The 25,440-nt window shown below is 40.1% G+C and overlaps 2 protein-coding genes and 1 long non-coding RNA gene across 4 annotated transcripts; 1 reads left to right on the top strand and 2 right to left on the bottom strand.

Annotated features, from left to right (window-relative positions):
- Positions 1-4,063: 4,063 nt before the first annotated feature.
- Positions 4,064-7,707, bottom strand: rps27.2 (ribosomal protein S27 isoform 2). The gene is made up of 4 exons (XM_079692119.1): positions 7,583-7,707; positions 7,000-7,108; positions 6,268-6,378; positions 4,064-5,074 (listed from the first exon to the last, which is right to left on the bottom strand). The coding sequence occupies exons 1-4, from the start codon at positions 7,586-7,588 to the stop codon at positions 5,046-5,048; spliced, it is 255 nt and encodes an 84-aa protein (XP_079548245.1). The 5' UTR covers positions 7,589-7,707; the 3' UTR covers positions 4,064-5,045.
- A 1,718-nt stretch (positions 7,708-9,425) lies between these two features.
- On the top strand, positions 9,426-25,262 carry fam189b (family with sequence similarity 189 member B). 2 transcript variants are annotated; one of them, XM_079691609.1, is made up of 20 exons: positions 9,426-9,998; positions 10,907-10,967; positions 11,845-11,905; positions 11,992-12,069; positions 12,665-12,754; positions 13,001-13,066; positions 13,199-13,249; positions 17,738-17,794; positions 18,535-18,642; positions 18,783-18,899; positions 19,529-19,636; positions 19,812-19,972; positions 20,503-20,602; positions 20,686-20,758; positions 21,002-21,299; positions 21,677-22,026; positions 22,109-22,150; positions 22,707-22,882; positions 22,998-23,144; positions 23,267-25,262. In XM_079691609.1, exons 1-20 carry the CDS (start codon positions 9,875-9,877, stop codon positions 23,519-23,521), a joined length of 2,523 nt encoding a protein of 840 aa, XP_079547735.1. In that variant the 5' UTR covers positions 9,426-9,874; the 3' UTR covers positions 23,522-25,262. The 2 variants fall into 2 exon arrangements, with proteins under 2 accessions (XP_079547735.1, XP_079547734.1); XM_079691608.1 differs by lacking the exons at positions 9,426-9,998; positions 10,907-10,967; positions 11,845-11,905; ... (2 more) ...; positions 13,001-13,066; positions 13,199-13,249 and adding exons at positions 16,084-16,459; positions 16,545-17,652.
- On the bottom strand, positions 15,289-21,127 carry LOC307045723. Its single transcript, XR_013809978.1, has 3 exons — positions 20,989-21,127; positions 19,488-19,633; positions 15,289-16,087 (listed from the first exon to the last, which is right to left on the bottom strand). It is a non-coding gene; the product is annotated as an uncharacterized lncRNA (long non-coding RNA).
- Positions 25,263-25,440: the final 178 nt, after the last annotated feature.

The raw sequence follows: 25,440 nt of genomic DNA, 5'->3' as shown, positions 1-25,440 counted from the left end.
CAGACCCAACCTAAACTATAACAACCAACCATGATGTAACCCACCAGAGACACACTTACATTTCATCATATTTCCTTTTATCTACATTAGGAAAGGCGTCAAACCTGTCCAACCAAAATATTTTGCTGTGTGTCTTTCCTTTCACAGTTTCGATAAACAGGAACCTATCATTGACCAAAGGCCGTTCAGGATAATTGGGAGTGTGGCAATAAGGGTGATAACGCAATTTGCCTGCTGATTATGCTTCAGATCAACTTGGCATCACAGTCAATAGCAATAAAATAAGCATTTAAACGAGTGTGACGCAAGTTTTGTGTTTACGTTCCACTTACCACTAGCATGTTGGCATCAATAATTGTTTTATTTAAAATGTTGTTTGTTTTTATTCTTAGAATTGACTACCAATAGATTTTGAGTTTTGGTCACTTTGGGTATATGGTGGGTAGTAACATGTTATATTGACTCTATATACTTGAGTAATGATTGTAATGTCGTAGCAGCTTTAAAATCAGCTGTGGTCTAGAGAGAATAATCAGTAAGGTAACAAACGTACAGCAACACAATATTCATATTAAAAGCAATAAGGACCTTTATACTTGCAAGTATGACGTCTCCTCCAAAGAGCACGTACTGTTCTGAGTAAAACAGGCTCTCTTTATAGGAGGACATCAAAGCAGATTTACATTACAACAACATTCTGGGAGGCCAGCTGATACCCCCTCTGGCACTGTATGCAAAACCTCACCCCCTAAACACGTCTGTTGACCACACATACATTTAAGGTCTCCCAGAGAGATGACCTAATCAGAGAAACTAAGGTTAGCAATGTTAACACATTTGATTGCACAATTTCCTTAACAGTAAAAAAAAAAAAGTATATTTTCTATCAAATGTACGTATGTACTACAACTTACTCTGTTACACAATTCTTGCTGCTATTACTGATACATTAAGCTTTAAAACATTTTTTCAATTATTGCACGACAGCAACAGTTAGGATAACTGACATGCAAACAGCGTTATTGACAATTTGTTTTTCTTGTTTTGTTTGCAGCACCCATGTTGCCCTTTGTCTGGTTATGGATATGGCGTTTAAATTAAAAAATAAACGTACACAGTAACCTGTTGAGAGTTGCAGTTGTGATATCCTTGTTTAATCTTACCCAAGTTGTTATGTAGTTTTACTTCTACTTGATTCTATATAATTATAATGTAACCATGCTTTACCATTTTTGTTTACTCACCACTTTGTGCATGGTGAGATGTGACCCTCTTTAAATTTGAGTACTGAGTCTAAACAAGTAAATCTGTAGGCATCTGCTGAAGAGTCATTGACACTCTACATTTACCTGTGGAGGGACTATAAAGGAAGACAAATCGGTTATAACGCCTTTGTGTTATTTCTAGTGTGCCAGAGATGTCATCTGCCCTGTGCTCCGTGTCAGTGTGTGACAGGATACAGCTCGTCTCTGCGGACCCCCGGGGGGCTCCCACACCTTTGGCCTAGACACCAGCTCTGCTCCGCTGGAGGTTTTTGGTTGCCATGGAGTTAGTGGGGTAATCTTGACCCTGCTCATCAGTGTTCAGGTCAGTGGATTGTGCTCTGGATGCTAATGATGTGTAATGAGTCTATCCTTGGCAAAGGAGAAACTGAAACAAACAACATTGTGTGTGTGTGCGTGTGCGTGTGCGTGTGTGTGTGCGTGTGCGTGTGCGTGTGTGTGTGTGTATGTGTGTGTGTGTGTGTGTGTGTGTGTGTGTGTGGTGTGTGTGTGTGTGTGTGTGTGTGTGTGTGTGTTGTGTGTGTGTGTGTGTGTGTGTGTGCGCGTGTGTGCATGTGTGTGTGTGATCTTGTCATCTTGTCTTTTCTTTGTCACTTTGAGCTCTTCTGTGACAGCCTTGTACAAAAATGTCACACTTCCTCACCTTCACACTCTCTCCTGTACATACTTGTAGTCTCTACACACAGATTATTCTTTCTTTCAGTCTTTTTCACCAAATCTTCTGTCATATTACTTTTTATTCTACAATTTCTGGCTTTGCAACATTCAATGCTGAGATAAGAATTCAAACTGCTAAGATCAATACTGTTAAAATGAATCCCTACATATCTCAGAAAGATTTCTGCCTTCTTTATCGATCTTCCTGTCCCATTCTGCTCTCTTCCTCCCACTCCACCCAGAGATATGGCACGGATGATTTCAGATTTGGACATCTATCTTTTGGTCCCATGACTTTGTCTGACGTACAAAGAGCTTTAGTAGTGCCTGAGGACCCCACTGACCACACTGCCTTTCTGTTATCGCTGCCTCTCTTTAGCCAGTCTTTCCTGGAAATGCACTTTGCTTCAGTAGGCTACCCCACAAACAGTGCATAATGCAAATAAAGACTCAGAGCAGACAAGTGTTTACTCCGGTGTCTCAGGGCAGCTCGAGAGTATCTTGGGTCAGTAATGGCTCAACACAGGTTAGACGAAAAACAGCAAGTGCCCACATAAGTGGGATATTTAAAGATCTATGGATGAATGCACAAATGCGTAGTGTGTGGCTTGGGTAGATTTTGTATCTATTGAACTATGTCTTGTATCTTCGGGTTCAAAGTGGCGCCCCTTAGGAGAATTAGTTTTTCACTACCTTGCAGTACACCATTTCCCAGACATTTAACACCAAGCTGAAACACCTGAAAAACACACAGGCAGTGACTGACACTGACTGTGAAAACACACACATCACACTTCTGACATGTTATACTGAAGCATGACTGAAGTTCACTGCGTTTATCTACCAGGGTACATGTGCTATGAAAAGAACTGCCTTGGGAAATGAGTCAAAATCTATTTAATCTTTTAAATCCCTCTTCAATAAACAGGCTGATATGGCAATCAATTCTTAACACTGCCGTTAGAAACATTGAGGATCCTTTGTTTTTTCTGTAATACCCAAACTCCTGTATTTGATTGCACACTTCTACGTTTAGCGGTCCTTGTTCATTCGTTTGATTAGTTGTTTAACACATATATATATTATTTATTAATTGTTGCCCCTGGGTTTTATTGTATGAACGTTGTTGTATGATAAACACTTTGTAAACATTGTTTTAGGAAAAGCTATACAGTTGTGTATATGTATAAACTATTATTATTACATTGAGTACCCGATCTCAAGTATTTTCACCCTTATGCAAATGTAGTCTTACGTGTGTGCATGCTGGGACGTTGCACTGTGGCTCCCCCTACCTGCAACTGAACAGTTTACAGCCTCTCAGGGCTGAGAGTATCACAACACCAAATGCACTTAGTCCTCCTTTATAATTTAATTTGTATGTACAGTTACACTCTTCTCTGTCATTCCCGCCAGGTGTGTACAGATGTTGAACTTCTGTCCGGTGCCAGGCGAGCTGATTTGCCACTGCTCTGCCGCTGCTCTGCACTGCAGCCTCTCATTTATCTTTCTGAGGCTCTTTGTGGGGTCAGTCCTCTCTGTCCCAGATGCTCCAGGTGTCCCGGAGACGCTGACCAACCTGCTGCTCTCTGACAGGCTGTGCTCACTGTGATGGATCCCAGGGAATACTCCCATCCCTCTAGGTGTACTGTACACACACACACACGTTGTGAAACAGCCTTTTAAAACCTGTGTTAAATATATGCATTCTAGCTTTTGAAACAATCTTCATTTACCCATAACACAAGTAGTTCCCTAGCTCATAAAGCTAGCAGTAGAGTGTTTCCTTCATCAGTTTTAGTTTATTTCATCTACAAGGGTCTGCATTCAGTTTTCAACATTTTAAAACGAACTATGTATGACTATAATTAATGTCAGAAGCAAGAAAAAAAAAATGTTTAGACTTTTGATGAACTTAATATCTTAGAAGACGTTTTATTTGGGCGAACATTAACTTTTACAGCACACTGCCGTGTAAAACATGATTGACATTAGATGTCAATGTAATAATTACCTTAAACTTCTGATATAACTTATGGGTTGTCTAAAAAGGCAGTGGATGAAAAATAAACATTATTTATCGTGTTTAAGTCACTCAATAACCAGAAGGCACGTCAGAATAATTAATTTATCATTTTATTTGTAAGTCGTGTCTGATATACAAGCACAGGACAAAAATGTCACCATAGTAAAAAGAAAGCTTTAATTCCCTGCTTTTGTTCAATAAGCAATTTCTTTATTTAGTATACAGACTGTGCAAAGGACCCATAAGCCTCAACTAAAGCATAGGGACACAAATTATTTTTAGCTGATTCATCTCAAACAGAGCTAGTGTGATTGTTTTGCAACTTCACAAGAATCCTTCCCACATGATCATGTTCACAGGAAGCTTGCAAGCACATGTAAATCGACATCCATAATCATTCACATCACTGGGTTTTTTGTGGTTTACAAGCATCAGGAAACAGAAGCAGAGCCAGCTATATCTATCCCTGAGTAAACCCTCATTCAAAGTCAGTGGGCTCTCAACCACCTCTGGCTTCACAACAGGCACTGATAACCCCAATCACGCTTTAAATAAAAATGTTGACTTGCTTGGCGTAATGTGAACATTATCTGTAGTTAATTGTACAACCTCACCTCCTTCTAAAAGGTGTACCCTTAAATCATTGAGGGTGTAATGCAACAAATGCAAATAGCTCGACACAGAAAACTGTTGAGGCCACTCATCTGTTTAAATTGATGAAACGGTCTTCAAATGCCCTGACCATTAGCTTCACATCTTTAAGGGGTCCTGAGCTGATAAATGACATCTAAGAACCTTCAGCAGGTAAAAAGAACAAACTAGATGACACACATGCAAGATTATTTTTACCAAAAAACAACCTAAGTTTATTAAGAGTAGAGGAATTATTGGATGTGATGTTGGTCGGGTTTCAACAATGCCTTTGTGCATATCAAGTAGAGAGACTTCTTAAATTACATGATTTGTTTGCCCGCTCTCCATTTCCTCAATGCTGCATCAGCTCCATGGCAGTGTTGCCTGATGTCCATCAAGCGCTGATCATTCTCCTCCTAAACTGAGTCCAACCACGTCAGGGCCAACTAGTGCTGTTTTTTCCTGAATGAGCATCCTGTGGAAAGATGGAGAAAGTCTTAGGATTAACCAAAAGCAATCCAATACAAAAAGCTGTTATGTTTAGTTTGGGTTGATTGTGACTAAGATTAAAAAGCCTTTCAAGATAAAAAAAAAAAACAACTACCTCCAATTATTTGCAATATAAATTAGTTCTTGATTTATCAATTCATTGTTTGACCTGAAAATTCAAAAAATTCACAAAAATAAAAAAGCTGTACAATTTCCCAAAGCCTAACGAGAGACATTTCCAAATGTAAGGTGATGTGCAACTGAAAGCACCAGAGAGACCTCAAGTTGGGGTGTTTCTGTACATTTGAGGTTAAAAACTTTTGTTTTTTCATAGACTGAATCACCTCCAAACACATGGTTTTAGTGCCAAAGGTTGCACTCATAGTAACTCAAAGCAGCGGAGCGCACTGAGCATGTGGTTACCACGGCAGCAGAGCACCAGATAGAGTAGTTGGGACCATGAGAGCTTCATTAAAAAAAACAAACCTTGAACTTAAACTCAACCACTTCACCAACATCTTCTATCCATTAACAGCATTCTTTATGTACTCCGACTCGGGAAGCAATTCTGATACATACTATAATCAGAAAGAAAACTATATGCTGTCATTCTAAAATTATATCCCATTGTACTCAATGTTGGAAGTCTAAACAAACTTAATATACAAACATGTGTACTTGCAGTCGAGTGTGTAGAAATGGATCAATGATGATGAATTTCTGTCACAACCACAAGAGTCACTGTATGCCTTAGTAGACACCCCTTTCATGACGGAAACATTGAAAAGGCAACACAAAAGGCAAATATATATGGCTATCGATTTAGGGAAAGTTGTTGTTGGTAATCCATCCCTTCCAATGAATGTCATATGTTTCAAATAGATACGACAGCCTGTCTGTGAGGCTAATTGTCAGTGATGGATGAAATCAAGCAAGTATATAGTTTTGGTTCACAAACTTAGCAATTCCAGTCAGGGTCGGCCAGACGGTTTCCAATAGACATGGATTTATAATGAATGCATGATATAAGAACAAGCATAGCACATTTATAGAAAAAATGCCATGCTCTAAGTGACATCAGTATATATCTGTATGTACGTTTTATACATGGATGTGTAGTGCTAAACCTATATTTGGCGTGATCGGGTAGACCATTTATTTCCGTTGCATGCTGGTTACCTTCTGTAAGGCGAGCTTTCCCTCCAGTAGGCTGGCAGAGCACTGTGGAGCAGCCGACACACAGCACTACAGTCTGAGCGTGACTGAACACTGTGGTGATCTTGTAGCAACCTACAGGCGGCACAAACATAAAATCATTAGATGGAAATGCCATTATAACCATTTAGACATATGTACTTTTGGGTACTGATATGTCCTTGCAGCTGTCCATGTAAAGGAATTACTTGAAACTCATTTAACAGACAGTCACAAGTGTTGATGTATGCCTTATTTGACACCCTGATCACTATGAGAACAATGAAAGGGCAACACATAAAGGCAAATATTCTTAATACACGTCTAATGTAAGAAAGTATTTAAATCTTGAACATATAAAAAGGTGAAAAATGACAACTGAATTACAAGTCATAAAGTGAAAGTCCTGCAGTTAGGCTTTAAGTTCTTCAATATTTAAGTTTGTGGCAGTAAACACAGCTTTTAATTTTGTATGTGTAAATATTTTGATAGCATCTTCTCATAAATGTATTGTAATTTGTTCTACTCTACACGTTTCTTGTTTATTTCACTATGTTTTTTCCATGCCCCATTCAAATATAACACATTTATTGTATAGGAAAATACTTTCTGGTTCAACTTTTGTACTTTGCACATGCATCTCATCTACATTATCTATAAAAGTCTGACTAGGTTATTACTTAATATATCCTATGGTTGCTTAGTAAACACACTGACCTGGACATTTGACATCCATAAAGTAGGAGTTAGGACTCTGAACGAGGCGTTTTTTCTTGTGACACCTCTTCTCCTCCTCAGAGCTCGGGTGTAACAGATCCTTTGCAAGCTGGAAAAAAAAACAGGACAACAGTTAAATCATACGTAATCTGGAAATTACGGTTGTATAAGGATACAGTTAAGTTCCGGTAAGATATGGTCTACAAACGATAAGATAACCGGAAGCAAAGGTCGTTTTACAGTTTCGAAATGAGTAAATGCGATTAATAGGATAAAGTAAAAGTGAAACGGAGTAAATCAAGGATATTTCAAAGCGTTTGCACCCATTCAATTCAACATATACACTAGGATCGTCGAAAGTTGAGTTTAACCCTGAAAAATTAATCAGCATTAGAGACCGCGTGGCTGCTTTGTTGAACACGTGTTTCGCCATATTGAGTGCGTTGTACATTTATATTACAGCACTAAACACGTTGATTTCTCACTCAAACGAAACACTTAATTGTAGTGTATTACATTACCACTATGAATAAAACCCTTTTAAACAGTTGATGGCGACTATATAAGTCGAAGAACTACTTACTGGCATGTCTGCGTTGTAGAGCTCCTGTCACCTAAAAAGCACACTGACGACAAACCGGAAGTGAATAGGCAAAGACCCGGCGGAAGAGAGAAGAAGAAGAATATATATTATTTATTTTTAAATATATTTTTTAAACATCAATTTATTCAAACTACGCGTCAGCGTTGACCTACGCAAACTTGCAAAAATATTTACCAAGAAACAGCAACACGCTTTTAATTCGAATATTTATACAACGGTTTACCTTTTTTTTTAAACGTGGCATTACTTCTCTCTGAAATGTGTCCAGCAGTGGTGGGAGAAGTACTCAGATCTTCTACTTAAATAAAAGTAGAAGCACCAGAGTGTATGAATACTCTTTTTCAAGTAAAAGTCCTTCAATCAAAATGTTACTCAAGTAAAAGTACAAAAGTATTAGCATCAAAATATACTTAAAGTACCAAAAGTAAAATGACTCATTCTGCAGATTGGCCCATTTCAGAATAATATATATGATATGTTTTGATAATAATTTATTGATGCATTAATGTGTTTGTCACAGCTGGTAAAGGTGCAGCTAATTTTAAGGACTTGTTATGCTGAATGAAGGGAAGCTTGTGAATTTACTCCAGGTGTTACTAAAGTGTGATTTAAGTGTTGATTATATTTCACATCCTTAATCCAAATCTGCAAAGTAACTAAAGTTATTAAATATTTGTTTCGGAGTAAAAGTACACAATTAACCTCTGAATTGTAGTGGAGTAGAAGTACAAAGTATAGCAACAATTGAAATACTCAAGTAAAGTTTCTCAAAATTGTACTTAAGTGCGGTACTTAAATCTACTTGAGTAAATCTTCTTAGTTACTTTACACATCTGGTGTCCAGACAAAAAAATTGAATTTAGCTACATGTTTAAAAAATCAGATATGAGTTGTATTTTATGTGTCTACATTTTGACCCATGAGCTCCACACTTGACCCTAAGGCATTGACTGTAGATCATGCTGTATATTTGCCTTATGTCTGCCTGACTACTTATTTTCCCCATTACAGTTAAACAGCATGAGGAGAACAAAGCATGTGTCAGATAACCACACCAGAGACCACAGCTTGTGGCATTAAGCCTTAAGGTATGCCGTTTATTGATGTTTTTACTTGTAACTTGTTTTCATATTATAGGTTATAACGTGCATATCTCCATGGCTGGATTATGAGACAGTGGGCCTATAGTGGGCTATAGGGAGATTGTCTATCTGACAGAAAAAAGGCCCAACCACCTTTCCTGTATGCAAGACACATTACCTTTTTGTGTCAATTGTGTGTTTTCGTCGTCATGTTTTCTCTGTATTCTCTTGGTAGTTATTATTGTCTTATTTTAGTTAAATCTTTTTGTTCACCATCTTCTTTTAAAGTTGCTTTGTAGTTATTTAAAAACCTAGAAGTTATGACCACATGAATGACTCAGTACCTATAATATTACATAATATTCTAATTTGAGATATTTTGCGGAATAAGTACTTTTCCCTTTTTTCCCTTACATTACATTTTGATGCTAATACTTTCTAATGGTAATATCAGACTGTATGTATAAAGGCTAATACTTTTACTACAGTAACATTTATGAATTTTCCTTGTAACACACTGTACATATATATATATATATTTCTACACTGTGGCAATTATAGTTTTACAATGGTAAAATATGAGTTGTTTTTCCACCAGTTTGATTGAGAAATGTACATGTATTTTTAATAAGAAAATTTAATATAACCTCTATAGGAGATAGGGACCTCTGCGGGTGACTTTGTTTCTGGTTAAATAGCATCATCTTGTGGTCATGCCGGGTACCTGCATGTCTGAGCCGTCACTCCCACGAAGCACTCCCACACTACGTAGACTCAGCGGATCTGGGTTTTTTGTGAGGCAGAAAAAAACACGTAGCCATCCCGATACGCGTGTAAACGGAGTGATATTGACTTTTTGGATGACAGCTAAATGAATAATGAACATATCTGCTGTTGAAGACTGATCGGCAGTAGAGAGTAAAACTTTTGATGCAGTTTATGTTGTTGATGCAGTCCAAACACAACACAGAGGCACTGAGGGGGATCGGAATTTACCGGTGACAAGTCTGGGAGGAGAAAAAAAAGAAAAAGGATCTACTCGTTACATGGAGTTTTAAAAAGCCTACTTAATTTGAATCACATTTGCAACCATAGTTTTGAAGCCTTGAGTCGATGAAAAGTGCTTTAACAAAGGGGCAACTACAACTTCTCCCCTTTTAGCTTCAACTTTGAGGAAACAACTCTAAACATGGCGAAAAAGTATGATTTGCTTTACAAATTGTTACTCATCGGGGACAGCGGAGTGGGGAAAACATGTCTGATCATCCGTTTTGCTGAGGACAATTTCAACTCCACTTACATTTCCACCATCGGTACGTTGTCTCGGTTTAAAGTTTATCTTGTAATCAATGAAATATCTCTACCAGCTTATGATTGGCCTGTCTGAAACTTAGAACATGAGGAAAACAAATATTTGCTGTGTGCTGGCATTTAATTATTCCTCTATGTCTGTACAACTGGTTTCCCAGACTGCTTTCATGTCTCAACAAGTCCATGCTCTCTCATGACTAATTCTTTTTCCATTATGTCTCTTATCTTTTTCTGTCTTTATTCTCTTGGTGAATGTTTTGCCCTCGCTGAGTGTGTGTGCTGACTCTTCCCTGACCCTCTCCCCCATCTCTCCCTCAGATCTCATTCCTCTCTCTTGGCTCTCAGAGGGTCGACCCACCCTCATTCCTATCTTTTATACCATCTCGACATTCACAGAAGAATGGTTGGCTTTCTGGCATGACTTTTTTTTTCTTACAAGACAACCCCCTCCTCTGCCCCTCACTGTTCTTTCTGTCTGTCTGTCTGTCTGTCTGTCTGTCTGTCTGTCTGTCTGCCTGCCTGTCTGCCTGCCTGTCTGTCTGTCTGGCTGTCTGTTTGACAGCTTGTCCATGCAGCAGAAAATAATACATAACTCAAACTCAGTGTGTGATGCAGGGCTGCCTTTTCTATAAGACTGTTTTGTGGATGGAGGTCAAAATCAAAATGTGAATACCATAAATGAGTATCCACCTGTGTGTGTGTGTGTGTGTGTGTGTGTGTGTGTGTGTGTGTGTGTGTGTGTGTGTGTGTGTGTGTGTGTGTGTGTGTGTGTGTGTGTGTGTGTGTGTGTGTGTGTGTGTGTGTGTGTGTGTGTGTGTGTGTGTGTGTGTGTGTGTGTGTGTGTGTGTGTGTGTGTGTGTGTGGTTTAAATCATTATCTATCCATCCATTCTCCTATCTTCTCTTCCTAGGTATCGATTTTAAAGTAAAAACCATTGAAGTGGAAGGAAAGAAAGTGAAACTACAAGTCTGGTAAGAGATGACAGTTGGTTGCGTGTCTAAAGATTCTTCGTTTTTTTCTCTCTGGCTTGTTTTCCTGAGAGGAAAGAGAAACCTCCCTACTGTCCTGATCTACTTCCTGATCTGGGCTTTATGGCAGGGTTAACTTTCCAAATGTCCATCAATTGCCCAACTCAGAGACTCCCTTTATGTCATACAAGTGTGTTTTTCTACAGAAACAATGTGGTTGAGGTTACTTTATTGGGAGGAAATTGTCTTGGCGAAATGGAAATTGCTGAATTAAGACCACACATCACAATAAAAGTAAACACATTATATAAATGAACACATGTGAAATCATCAGGCAGCGATAAACACAATGATCAAATCATAACAAGCTATTCACTACAATAAGAGGTAGAGAAATTATCAAAGGCATACATCTCCAACTCATATTATTGAAAAAATCAAATCCTTATTTAGCTAATTGACTCCTTAACCTTCTGTCTGTCCTCCAGGAGTTGCCCATTGATTAATGTTACTGACATAGACAGACATTGCGCTTCCACAAATGGACCCTGTGCCTCCATCAAGAAATGATTAGCACAAACTGAGAGTTAATCACATGATAAGCGTCAGATAAAATCCTGTTGTTCCTGCTGAATAGTATATTGCTCAATCTGTCTTTTGGTGAGCAGTTTATAATATGAATGTTCCCTTAATTTTCCCTTGCAAGTTATTGAGGTTGATTATTTGAGCCTTAACCAATAAATATGACTATTGCCATAGCAGTGTAAAAAAACGTTTTGAATGCATTGTTCTGCAACTGTCTTTTTATTTAACGTTGTTAGCACAATGTGCATGCATCAGTGCACATTGTTCTTACTCTGCCTGTGTGTGCTCTTTGCAGGGACACAGCAGGGCAGGAGAGGTTCAAGACCATTACCACAGCCTACTACAGAGGAGCCATGGTGAGCACAGGATGCCAGCGGAACAAGCAGACTGGCTTTGTGCACGCTCTGTACCTTTAACTGACTCCTTAAATCCTCTCTCTCAGGGCATCGTTCTAGTGTACGACATCACAGATGAGAAGTCCTTCGAAAACATCCAGAACTGGATGAAAAGCATCACAGAAGTGAGGATCTTTCCAAACAGTTGGTCAAAGTAATTAGGAAATAGTGCAAATAACCGTTGCTTAGTCAGTTGTTTGTATAAGTCATTAGTATGAGCAATGTACACAACAGGGGATTTTAAAGGGTCAGTTCAGCTAAATCATACTTGAAGCGTATTTGCTTTTACCCCGGGTTGTCACTTACTTTCCTCTGAGAATGAGAGCAATTAAATACTTTTTTCACCAATTCATATTTTTATCTCATTATTTGTCTTGACCTATTTATGAATTTGATATACAATGTCAGATCTTTTTTTAAAGCAGACAAAACCCAAATATGTTACGTTTATCAGTGTGTGTGACTCATGGCTTTTGATTTTATTTAAAAATATTTGTACAATGTGGCAATTAGGGGCAATATTTTAGAATGGTGATACAATTTGGACAGATAGTACCAGGCAAACTAACCCTCTTTTCTGGAATGGCTTTAGAGAAACTGCTGTCTGGTCGTTTATTGCAGACTTGATGCAAAGATGTCTGCTCCCGACACTCCGCTATGCAAATCTTATTGTAGACAAGAACTGAACATAATCAATTAACTGCATTCCCTGTTTCCCAGAATGCATCAGCCGGGGTCAGTCGAATGTTACTAGGCAATAAGTGTGACATTGAAGCAAAGCGGAAAGTTTCCAGGGAGACGGGAGAAAAGGTGAGATGACCCAACATAAACTTGACTATTCCCTCTGTACTGTATCTGTTGTCGTATCTGTTACACTAAAGTTTAATAATTGTATCAGAGCGATTTATTGCCTCTTTCTATCTTTTAAACATATGAGGCAGTTATGGTTTGAGAAAGGGATTGAGTGTATCAGACTTCTCATTTACTTTAGATAAGAAGCAAGAAGTGATTAATGGCCATATCCTGACCTACTGTTATCTTGTCTATTGTTGGCAGTTGGCGAAAGATCATGGCATCAGGTTCTTCGAGACAAGTGCAAAGTCCAGCATCAATGTGGACGAGGTGAGCCGCAACGTAACCAATGACTAACAAAACACTGTCTCCATGCCTCATTAAACTTAGCTCATGAGCTGTTATGTATCATGTGTTTACATTCTACAACCGCTGAACACTTTCTTTTTATGTTTGCTTTAGTCTTTTCTCGCATTGGCACTCGACATACTACAGAAATCCAGCAAGAAACAAGTAAGTTATACAAGAGAAAAAACCAAGCTGAATCATTGGCTCCTCCCTCAATATACTGAAAGACTTTATGTTTTACATGTCTGTAATTTCCTCTCTTTGTCTGTATTTCCTTCTCTGACAGGGCCCCACTGGCCGAGAGGTGAAAATCACGAGCAATACAGAGAAAAAAGCCTCCAAATGTGTTATTCTCTAGATATAACGCTGCCCAGCAAATGTAAGATTACGCCATACAAATTTAGCACATCAGTATTACTGGGGAGGAATACAGCAGGTTTTACGTCTCCATCTAGTGGGCTCACATATGAAATACAATCAGCTGAGTGGCAATTTTAAAAACGTGGTTTTGTTTGTATTTCCCATTGAACATTATCTTCCTCCACTGATACTGCGGTAGTGTTATTGTATCACGTATTGTATTATAGTATCATCAAAATGTTGCAAAGAGGGGGTCTTAGATGACTTTAAAGATATCGGACACAGCATTTCACCAAGCAATTTTCACTATGTTTAACTGAGCTATACATTTCTATTTCCACCTTGTATTTCTCTGGCTTCTCATGACATTATTATCACTACAACAGCACCGCTTACTATCTTTTAAGATCTTTAGCTGTGTTTTTTAAAACGGGCTTGATCTGTAAAAAAAAAAAAAAAGGATACTATATTTTAGGGGCTTAGTGGAAAAGGTTTGGAAAGTGGTTTTATTTGCAAAAAAATTTCACTGTAGGCTTCTGATCTGAGAGTCATACATTCTGTTGGATTATTTAGATACTTAACAGAAAAACATATTTCTTTTGTCAGATCCCTTTTGTATTTCAAGGATTTGTATAGTATTATATCAGGAACACTGACAAATTGGCATCCCATTCTTGCAGATATGGGGAAATAGTGGACCAAAAATATTGAGTTATATACTGAACCTGAATAAATGTTACAAAGCATTTATATTTGTTATTTTGTTGATGTTGTGCCAAACAAATTGATTAAATGTTTAAATATTTAATTTCATCATGAGAATCTACAGTAGATATAACAATCCTCCCAAGGTCTATAATGTGGAGCTTTTTGGGTGACAGAGAAGTTGATGAATGCATGAGGTTTAATCGGAAACAAACACGGGTGGTAAACAAGCTTTGTTGTTTGGATTGGAAATGAATGGATTGAGAATGTGGATGATAGGAACAGAGATAAGTGCAATATGAGAAGATGAGTGGAAAGATGAAACAATGATGGATAAAGCAAGTGGACAGGATGTGAGGGAAGCAACAGCGTTCACATGCCCTTCACTTCTAATTGATTTAGTGGGTCTTGCCTTTTATCTGAAGTGCCTGGTTAATCTCTAAAACTACCACACATTAGCCATATCTGACAAGACAGTCTCCCTGTTCAAGCAATTTCAGATAATACTAAATGACTCTGACTAATGCTGCTCATCTGATCCGGACATACATACTGGATTTCCTGTATCTGCCTTTTATACATTTCTTTCAAATTCAGTGTCTTTTAAGACCTGCCACACAACTTTGTATGTACGTTTCCAGACCTGTATACTTGATGAATAAAAAATGCTTAACATTAACAGAATGAGTGTGTTGTAGTTTGTCTGTCGGTAAGTATACAGAGGATTCCTGGAAGGATAGTTATCCAAGAAAGTGGCATTGTTTGATGTATTATTTGAAGGTCATTGCTATGATGTGTTTTAGAAATGTACTTGTTATTGGAGGTGTGTGGCGCAGTGGATAGAGCGTTGGTGTTTGGATCAAGGGGTCACAGGTTCAAACCCCACTGCAGTCAGCATGTCGTTGTGCCCCTAGGCAAGAAGAGACTTCACCCCAAATCGCTCTTGTGGGGATTGCCCACAGTATTGAGTATGTAAGTCGCTTTGGATAAAAGCGTCTAACAAGTAATGTATATTAAGGCTGTTTAGCACTCAGGTTATTGTAATTTGTTTGCTATCTCTTTATAATGTAATCAACAAAAGTAAACATACAAAGAGAATCAGAAAGCTAACATTAGGTAGGCAAGAAAAACCAAGCAAAGATAATAAATTAATGTATTGAGAGTTCATTTGTATATTATGCATGTTTTTCTTTTTAAAACGTTGTTTGAAATAACTGCACTTCTAGTTATTTAGTTGTAGAAGAAGAAGAAATCCTAAACAACAACGTCACAACGAAGCAGGGTAATAATAGAGGAAGAAACCAAATATAGCTTTTGATACAAGTGTTCGAAGGTCTATTTCAGAATGTACATTCTTCCTTTAAATCCAGATGCAGAGTATACACATACCAGGCAGGACTCTTACATAACTGGAATGTTTCAACAAGGCCTATAAATATCAACAGCCAAATGTGGTTTCCTACAACAACAAAAGAAAGGGGCCCACATTGTACAGAACCTTTTTTTAGATTTAGATTTAAGATTATTTAAGTGTGTGTTTGATTGCGGATTCCAGTAACAGGGCAGAAAGTGGCTTTGTGTTTCAAGAACACTTAAGGGAAGTCCTGTCTGTGGACCTTCTGGTGGATATGTACCAAAACTAGACCAGGCACCTGTAATAAATACTCATTTGTAGGACCCACCCTTTTTATTCTTTTTAACCACTGTCCTGCCAATAGCATCTGTCAGTGAGTCCCCATCCCCCTTATTGCAGCAGCAGGAGGCTGTCGCCAGGCAACTGCCCCTCCTTCCCAGCATCAGCACCACGACGCTGCCTGCCGCATCTTCAGGCTCCTGCACGTCCGCTGCGTGCCTTGTCATCACGCTGGGCAGGTTTCGGTTTGCAAACACGATACATCTCGTTCCCAGAGCTGTGGCGAGGAGCACAGGAGGACAGGGCTGCAGAGGGAGGGGCGAGATACAAGAAGAAGAATTAGAAAAACACACTCGGGTTTAAAGATGTTATCCCGGACATAGGTAGGCTATGTTGTTATGTGACGTCTGGTGGTGGGAGGTAGTGAGGTAAACGTCCGGGAGACACAATCACAAACACACGGGCTGAACGGGATGCCCGCGTGACTGCAGGGAGGGAAGAGGCGGTGGAGGAGGAGAGGGGGGGTTCTAGGTGCTTGTGTGGACCACCGCAAAAAAAACCGAGGTGGAGTTGTCAAAGATAGAAAGCTTTGAGGAAAGAACAATTCCTGCCTTGGCTGCTATTGTTGGTGCAGTTTGAAAATCGATGGAGGATATTTATTTCCTGTTCACGTCGAGGTAATTAGTCTCGCTTTCCCCGAACGAACCGATGTGATCGTGGGGCTTTGATCTCCAAACTGTCTTCTTCTTTTTGCCGTGACAGGATGAGGACCAAACACAGGGTCGCACATGTTCGGATGTTGCTCCTCCCGGTGATCGGACACACGGAATCACCGGCTCCTGTCATCTCTGAATGCTGGGGGAGAAACGAGTGATCAGCTGCTCTCTTAGGCACACTTTAAAATCTGCGGCCTGCTGCTCGGGTATCCAGTTACCGCAATGCCATTGACGAGAGGTGGAAGAGGTGGAAGGCAGAAGATGGATAATAGGGAGCAGCAACAATCATAAAACAATTATGTTTAGGTTGCCAAAAAACTAGCTTCATTCATGTGATTGTGTTTTGATCATGGAATGATATAGAGTGGACTCTTTAGGCTATAGTGGCCTGTGATCTGTATGGGCTAAAAGAGACATGACTGAGGCTTATCATGGCTGAACATGAGGTTAGTGTGGTGGCTGTGAGTGTGTAGTGGCTGCTCAATTCTCAACTTTCTGCTGACAAAGTTCTTGGACTCACTCACTGGACTATAGCGTGCACCATGGGGCATTGCGCAGAACCTATGGTACCTGCCAGTAGAGAGCTTGGTGCATAATTGTGACGAAGTGGAGCTCTGAAGCTGCAGGATTTATGTCTCTCCCTCTTCTACTCGCCTGCACTTCCCACACAGCTGAATTTGGATTTCTAAACTCAGAGTAAACCTCTCCCAGCCTCCTCCACACACACACACACACACACACACACACACACACACACACACACACACACACACACACACACACACACACACACACACACACACACACACACACACACACACACACACACACACACACACACACACACACACACACACACACACACACACACACACACACACACACACACACACACACACACACACATCGAAGAGCCTGACATGCCTTCACCGTCGGACTCCAGCAGCGTGGCTTCGGCCTCGGGGTCTCGAGGTTGGTCAGACAGCCGCAGAGGCATGTCGGGCCGGGGGCCTGGGGGGGCCCGGCTGCTCCTCTACCTGGGGCTGTGCCACCTGGGCCTCGGGGCCATGGTCCTGGCCTTCTCCTTCACCAGCATGGCCTTCACCTCCTCAGCCCGTGTGAGGCAGTCTTGTCCATTTTGGGCTGGCTTCTTTGTAAGTGTGAAACTCAGTGAAAACATACAGTATTGAGAGTATACCAGCAGAGACACTGAAGGCTGTGTTTTCTAATTGTCTGCAGGTGGTGGCATCAGGAATAGTTGGAATAATCTCATGGAGGAGACCTCTGACGCTGGTGGTATGTATAGTTCTGATTAAAGGAGCATCCAAGTCTGTTAGCTTTTGGTGAAAAACAAATGCCATGGAGGAATGCTGGATTTACAGGTTGAAGAAGATAAAAAGGGGCTCAGAAAACCACGGATTTGTCCACTAGGTGATGGCACTGATTACACATTTGACTACAAATATGCACCACTATAATATCAACTCAAGTGAAGGCTTGAGGAAAAACATCTCTCCACCAGAAGCTGTGTGCGATCAATCATATCAGATCTTCTTCAGCAGATGAGGTTGTCATGGAATTGTACATCCTCAAGTTTTCATATATTATTAACATGTTAAGTACCTCTCTTCCATGTTAGCTTAAAAGCTGTCTTTCAAGCTGTAATGACAGTTGAAAAAAAAGTATACGGTGGTCCCTGCATTTTACAAGTATTGTTGTAATATGTTTGTATATCTTTACAAAAAAAAACAATTCTATTTGATTGTCGGCTTATTTGATTGCATATTCATACATTCAGTAAAACAATACAAACTAAGAAACCTACAGCAAATGTGGGGGTGGTTGATCTTGCCATGACATGAAGGGCATAAAGTTTCCATCCAAATTAAAATCCAGGTAACTTCACTACCTCCTCCAAGGCTTAATGTATATTCATTAGTCATACAGAAGAATAAAACCCTGCACACTCTCTTCCCTCCATCACATGAGTGTTGTGATCCTCCTCCTCATCAGAACGTGTCTCTGTTCCCCCACAGGTGTCACTGTTCATGCTGCTGTCTGCAGTGTGTGTGATCCTCAGTCTGGCCGGCTCCATGCTCTCCTGTCAGAACGCACAGATGGTCAAGTCCATGCTCACCTGCCAGGTACAGAACATTATTCAAGTGTTGTTTTCTGCCTCCTGCTGAAATGCCCTTGAAAGCCAGATGCACGGGGAACGTGTCAGGAATAATTTTTAAAATGTATTTAGTGTTCAGTGTTTCACACCAATCCTCTGTTTGTGTAGGTGGAGAATGGTCTGTGTGTGTGTTGCGCGCCCACTCAGTCCTGCTCCATCACAGAGGAGGAGACCCTGGTCCTCTACCTGAACGCTGACTGTCACTCAGTCAGACATCAGCTAAAGGTAAGTCATTTCTTTCTATGCAAGAGTCACCCAACTATTAAAAGATTGTTGTTCAAGTCTGTCTTAAAATAGTTCTCAACAGGTTTTCTTCTTGTAATGATTCCTCATGTGCAAACTGCCCATTCAAATATATCCTGTGTTGAAGGACAAAGATCTTGTTTTGTGCACAGTTGTATTCAAAAGTCTATCTGAAACAAAGTAAAGCCATTAGGGTTAAACACGTTTACTTGTTTCTTAGATTGTCAGGGACAATGCAAAAAACATTGTAGCAGGTTATAATAACATTATAAAGATATGTTGCATATTGGATTTTTTACAAAGGCTTATTTGAGACCCTTTTCCCTTGTTAGTCACTGCTTAAAAAGGTCATAACATCAAGTGAACATCTCCCTGAGTTTCAGTGTAAGTATTAGTACCAATTACATCTTTTTGTGACTATCTTTCCACTGCAGCTCAGGGAAAAACAAAGCATGTTTCAATGTTTATATAGGCAGGGCATGGGAAACTGACTATTGTTTTAAAACAGACTCGGAAAATGGTGAAACTGTCATATTAACATGACATATTCCCACTATAAAATGCCATTACTTTGTGAGATTGTAATCTTCTGAATGCATATTTCTCCAAAGGACCTTTTGTTCAGTGCATGCGGTCTCAGCATTCTCTCCACCATCATCTGCACTCTGTCCACTGTGACCTGCAGTATCCACATATTCTCTCTGGATCTCGTGCACCTGGTGAGTACAGACACAGCACATTTTACATTTACCAGGGTGGCTTTTCCCCCCACAAATGACAAGCACTCAGCAATAAACTATAAACAGCTGCACATTGAAGGACAGACTTGTACTGTAGCATTATTGAAGCTCATCACATTTAGCTGCTATGTGTTTTCCTTCTTTCCCTGCCTAGCTGGCCCCACATCGCTCCCGTTCAGTCAACCCAGAATGCACCACTCCTCAGGACGCCTTCCTGACCAACATCATGGACTTTGAGGAGTTTGTCCCACCCATCCCTCCGCCCCCCTACTATCCTCCGGAGTATACCTGCAGCTCTGAAACAGACGCTCAGAGGTACTACCTTCAAAAAATGTATAATACTTCAACATTACTAATGCACAGTGTGTCAAACAGTCGTACAAAGTATTCAAATAATTGAATCTTAAAATGTTGTTATGGTTTCAAGGTTAGGAAATTGCCTGAATTTAATTATAGTCCCTAAAGAATGCTTGGTGTTTAATATGACCAAAAATGTATAGAGGTTTAAAATAAAAGAATTACGTATTAATATTTGTTCGTTGTCTCCTGGCATCTTAAACCAGACATCGAGTGATGGGAGCTAGCTAAGCATTAAATAAATTAAACATATAATAAATTATAATATAAACAGGTGATAACATATATATATATATATGGGTATAAATTCATTCTTTAGTCTTTTTTGGAAATATTTCAGTTTAAACGTGCTGAAAAAATGCTTGAATTGAAAGCTTTAAAAATGTAAGAACCATTTAATAGTCATGCAAACTATGATCCTTTGTTTACATTGACCACATTGAATGTGCAAAATAATGAATGTTTGATATTTTTTAATTAACGCCCAGCATCACGTATAATGGCTCCAGGGAGAGCCCCGCTCCTCTCTACCCCACGGACTGCCCCCCTCCTTATGAACTTGTGATGGGACAAAGAGCTGCAAGCCAGGTGAGTTTGTGTGTGTGCGTATGTGCATGTTTGTGCATGTGTGTTTAATTCAATGCTGATCCTTGTTTATTTTAATTATCAAGGCAACAGTGTTTGACCCCCAGGGCACTGAGCTGTCTGGAGAGAGAGGAACTTCTACTGCCTTCAGTGGAGAAGGTGAGAAGATGTTCAGTCCTAAAGGTTGTAAATGTGCTGAAGGGACATTTGGAGATATTCAAATATATCTGTTATTCAAAGTGTGATACTGAAAATCCTGAAACAGAGTAGCACAATTAGAATGTATGATAATAAAACAAGCCAATAATGTAATTCAGTTATCACATACCGTTTTTTAAAGAGGTAAACCAAAAAAAGGGATGCTTAATATAATCAAATAAAATAAGTACCTTTGTTTATTAGTGTCCATGGACAGTGGATCTCTGTTGATGTCAGAGATTGTGGACATCCCTGATGACTCCTCGCCCTCTGAGGACTCCTGTCTGATGGAGGTTGGGCTGCGGACCCGCGGGGAGAGGGGCCACAGGAACGTGAGTGAGGGGGGAGACGTAGGAGACAGCGCGGAGTACATCAGCTTCCGCGGTCCCCCGTCTCAGACGCCAGAGAGTCCTTTGGCAGGAGGACAGAGAGCCAGACTTTTCATCAGAGGAGAGAGGTCCAACTCCTGCTCTTCCCCCAGCACAGCAACCCCCACATACAGGTGAGCACCAACACAAATGTATGTATTAATATGAAAAAAGAACCTGTCAAACGTATAACACCTTTCATAAAAGAAATGCCGCACAAAGAGCTCTACAAAAAGGGAAATTAGACAGAATGAACTTAAAAGTGCTATATTTGTCCTATAATAACAAAACAAACATCTAAAATATTAGATTGAAAATATAACACACTTCAAAAATCCTTGAAATAAATTAATAAATTGAATACATAGAATGAATAACAAAAGATGGAAAATAAAACTTGAGTTAAAAACATTTAAATCATTACCCATAATTGCAGCTTGTACATATAGAATAAGCACTAATATTGTAAGAGCTCTACAGTTCATTTGTAATGCCCTCCTCTGTCCTGCAGGTCTCCATTATTGCATCGCCAGGCAGTGATAGCTAGAAGCTGTTCCCAGCTTGAGGCCATCGGGAAAGCCAGCTCTCCACAGCGATCCTCCATCCCAGAGTTTCGAGGTCGGCCCTGCACTCCCTTAAGCCAAGGAGCTACCCCAACCTCCTCTGTTCCCCCCATTTTATCCTCAGCCACATGTGAGCAGAGTGCCGGTGATGGGCCACCGCTCACAGGTACATTGTACCTTCGACGAAAGGCCGGGAAGAATGAGAAGAGTGGAGAGCGGGTAAGAAGGGATAGTGAAGGGCTCCTTCGTCTGGTGAGGTCACACAGTGAACCGGGCCTCAGCTCCTCCACTGACACAGGTAAGTCAGACACGAACAAGAGTACATCTCCTGCATACCATTTTGTTGTCTATAACCTGTCCTTGTATCTTCTCTTTTCTAGTTGACTTTGGCTCTGGAGGCAGCAAAGTATCTATAGACACAGGTAAGAGCTTAGCAATAACATCCTGCGGTAAGATCTGTTTGTTGAACGTCATCACTGTGTCACTCTTTCAATCTCTGGTTTCACATTTAGCTGGCAGAAAAGCCGAAAAGGAAACACTTCTAAATTGTTTAAACGACAAATATGGGCCTAATGGCTTTCATTTATCAAACCCTCTTGGGTTAACGAGTGCAGATTCTACACTGATCTGTCACTGGCCACATGTGATTTATTAATATATCTCACAATATCTAAATAAGCAGTGATTTAATTTCAGATTGATGAATTTATGAATGTTACGCTTCTTTTGGATAGCCTAACATATGAATAGATCAAGGAACATGTGTTGGTTCTTGTTTACGATGTTGACAACTTTATGTCAGAAAGGTAGTCCTATTTTGCAATTTGATTTATTTCAGGCTTGTTTGGTTAGTCCTTCTGGCTTTATCCCTCCCCAAAGTGAAATGTAGCCGTTTTTACCTGGCAATAGAAATAGTAAATGTGCAAACTGACTCCTGATGAGGGTCCAAACCTCTCTCTTTGTCTCTGACTCTGATAGGTCCATCCTCTGAGGCATGCCTTCTGCCCCGCACCTCTTTGACTCCTGCTGAAGCTCTGCCAAGGAAAGGCAGCATGAAATCTGCAGCCACAGGGGGGCCGATCCCCGCCAAACCTCCCCCCACCTCACCACTGCATTTACCTAAAGACTGCCACCGTTCCCTAGGAGACCTCAAGGTTACTTCGAAAAAATATGATTTAGAAGCAAAAGAAAAGTGCATCACATGGAAGTCTGAGCTGTTGTTGTTGTGTTATTTATATCCTTCCCTTTTTTTTTTAACTTATCCTTCAGGTGACTCGGGGTCTGGTGGCTCGCTTCCTGCAGCGCTCCAGACGCAACATATCGCCCTCCTCCGAGCATGCTGGGAGCACAGGGCAAGGGCCTAAGAGACGGAGTGGAGTTGAGGGCGCTGCCAACAACCACCTGCAACTGGAACAAGTATGACACCATCTCTGATTTGGCATATCTATGTTCCCGTCTCCAGCTCATTACATCAGAAAGTTCATTGTTTCTGCGAGTTAAGCCCTCTGCACTTTGCATTACATATGATTCATCTCCAGGTGTTGCTGACCCCTTGGAGCACCAGAGGAGGACACCCCAATCATCACCCACATCACCCTCATCGCCGTGGACACCACCATTCCCATAGTGACAGTCGACACAACCGGCATCACGGCAGTCGGGCGCCAGAGGGAATCCACCTGCGCAGCTGTGGAGATTTAAGCTCCTCGTCCACTGCGTCACTATGTCGACTCCTGACACCTCATCCACCGCATGGGTCATCGGGAGCCCTCTACTCAGAGTCTGCACTGTGAGCAGGGGGAAGGAGGGATGGAGGAGGAACATAGGACAGATATGAGTTGATAGGGTTGTTAGGAGGTTGGGAGGCAGACTGATGAATAGTCTGAGGCAGTTAAGTGGAGATATCTAGCTCTTGAAATGAGTGTTTACTTCTTTTCCTCTTTGTCAACTCAGTTTTCTGAAGCCAACTCTCAAAATGGCCTTATTCAGTGGTGCTCTTTATCACTCTGAACGTCAGCCCAAAGCTCACACTATTTCACTTTTCAACATCAGTGAAAGAGTCACTGGATGCTGGGCAGTGGGTCCCTATTCGATCAGAATAAATCACACAGAGACAACAAGCATCTTTTCTGCTGTATTCTCCACTTCCCTTCTCTGAATACTGATCTGCAGACATATTCTTCCTCAAGACTGGATACAGAACTCGACTAGCATTCATGCTACAACAACCACTCACTTACATGTACATTCGGTGAACATTATTATGGGTTGCTATATCCTTCTGGCCCTTTTGTACATTGCTAATCATCCACCAGGTGAAGTGATCATGGAAACACATATTTGTTGTCTTCCATTGATCAAAAAAAGGATCTCAATAGACATATACTTAGCTGAGTATAATGTAAGATAAACAGACAATGTTGCACATGAGGACACAAGAGCTCACATTGAAACATCTTAATCGAGTTGCTGATTTTGTCTTTTTATTTTTGCAATTCACACTCTCCACATTTTTCCACTTTCACACTGGCCTTCAAAAAGGCAGCCAGCATTTGTAACATTGACATTAATGCACGCCACAGACACATGCTAGGCGTTTGAAATGTATTCTCTGTTGGTGGCCCTTGGACATGGTGGTATGATTTGCATATGTGCATGTTTTGCTACAGTCCCCGAAATACAGCAGGAACCTTGTGCATTCAACCCTGACCGTCTGTGTAACTATGTAACACGTCCTCAGAATGTCTTTAACTGCATGTTTGACGATGCTTATATCTTTTTTTCCCTCTTGCACCCTAGACTATGATAGTATTAATTTGAGATGTGTTTGTGTTATAGATAGCTGAAGGGGAAGGTCAGAGTCAAAGATGCGCAGTGCTCCCAAAGTTTTCTGTCAGAAGGCTGAAAAAATATCTCTGCAACCTAATTTGATTTTGATAAGGTTTGAAAATTATTCGAGAGCACAGGCGTCTCTCTGACACTGGCTAAAGTAGGTGGATCCTGGAAGATAGAGTACATTGCACTGTCACTCTGATGACATGACGAGTCTCTTGCAATAAATGTACAGACTAATTTGTTTTAGGGTCGGGCTTTGCACTTTGTGTTGGTACGGTTTCTCTTTGTGGATAGGTGGTAAATGAAAAAAACTTGGGCTGCTGAGAGTGAACATTTGTTGGTTTTGGCAGCTCTACATTTTGAAGTCTATTAATATTTGTGTCAGATGGAGTTATTTCTTTTTTGGAAAGTATTTTTGGTGTGCTCACTAAGTGATGATAATGGCTCCTTATCAGTAAAGGCACAGTTTAAAAACATTCATATGTATGTATCTAATTTAAAAAATGTACAGACTTACACTTAGCCTGCACACAGAAACAGGCACAACATACACACCCTTATTAAGACACTAAGTTGTATTTCTACCTCCTGTCTTGCAAAAAAACGTTATTTATTTGAATAAATGTATATATGTATGGCAGGCTTAACAGGATAGAGCCTTGAAACCTGAATAATAAATGTATCTTAATATGACACCTATTCCAGATTCAAAATGCAGTGTCAATGGCAACACTTTCAATGCAAGGTATGTATTTCAAAATATGAAATAAATTATAGACATTAAATTAAAAAAGAACTTATGTTGATGTTTTGTTAATCTTATACAACATTGTAGGGTTAATTTCTTATGGGTTTTTATTAGCGTTTTTTTCCCCCT

The sequence above is a fragment of the Notothenia rossii genome, assembly GCF_949606895.1.
Source record: "Notothenia rossii genome assembly, chromosome: 7".
In the NCBI taxonomy this organism is placed as follows: Eukaryota; Metazoa; Chordata; class Actinopteri; order Perciformes; family Nototheniidae; genus Notothenia; species Notothenia rossii.
This window is presented reverse-complemented; position numbering and strand designations above follow the sequence as displayed.

Bases quoted from the DNA above. Each gene is read 5' to 3' on its own strand.
- rps27.2 (XM_079692119.1), bottom strand. The intron at 6,379-6,999 runs GTCAGTGTGTTT...TGCCGCCTGTAG, and splicing joins TATGGATGTCAAATGTCCAG to GTTGCTACAAGATCACCACA. The intron at 5,075-6,267 runs GTAACCAGCATG...ATCTTTCCACAG, and splicing joins GAAAGCTCGCCTTACAGAAG to GATGCTCATTCAGGAAAAAA.
- fam189b (XM_079691609.1), top strand. From the start codon at position 9,875: ATGGCGAAAAAGTATGATTTGCTTTACAAATTGTTACTCATCGGGGAC. The intron at 20,759-21,001 runs GTGAGAAGATGT...TTTGTTTATTAG, and splicing joins TACTGCCTTCAGTGGAGAAG to TGTCCATGGACAGTGGATCT. The intron at 22,151-22,706 runs GTAAGAGCTTAG...TGACTCTGATAG, and splicing joins CAAAGTATCTATAGACACAG to GTCCATCCTCTGAGGCATGC.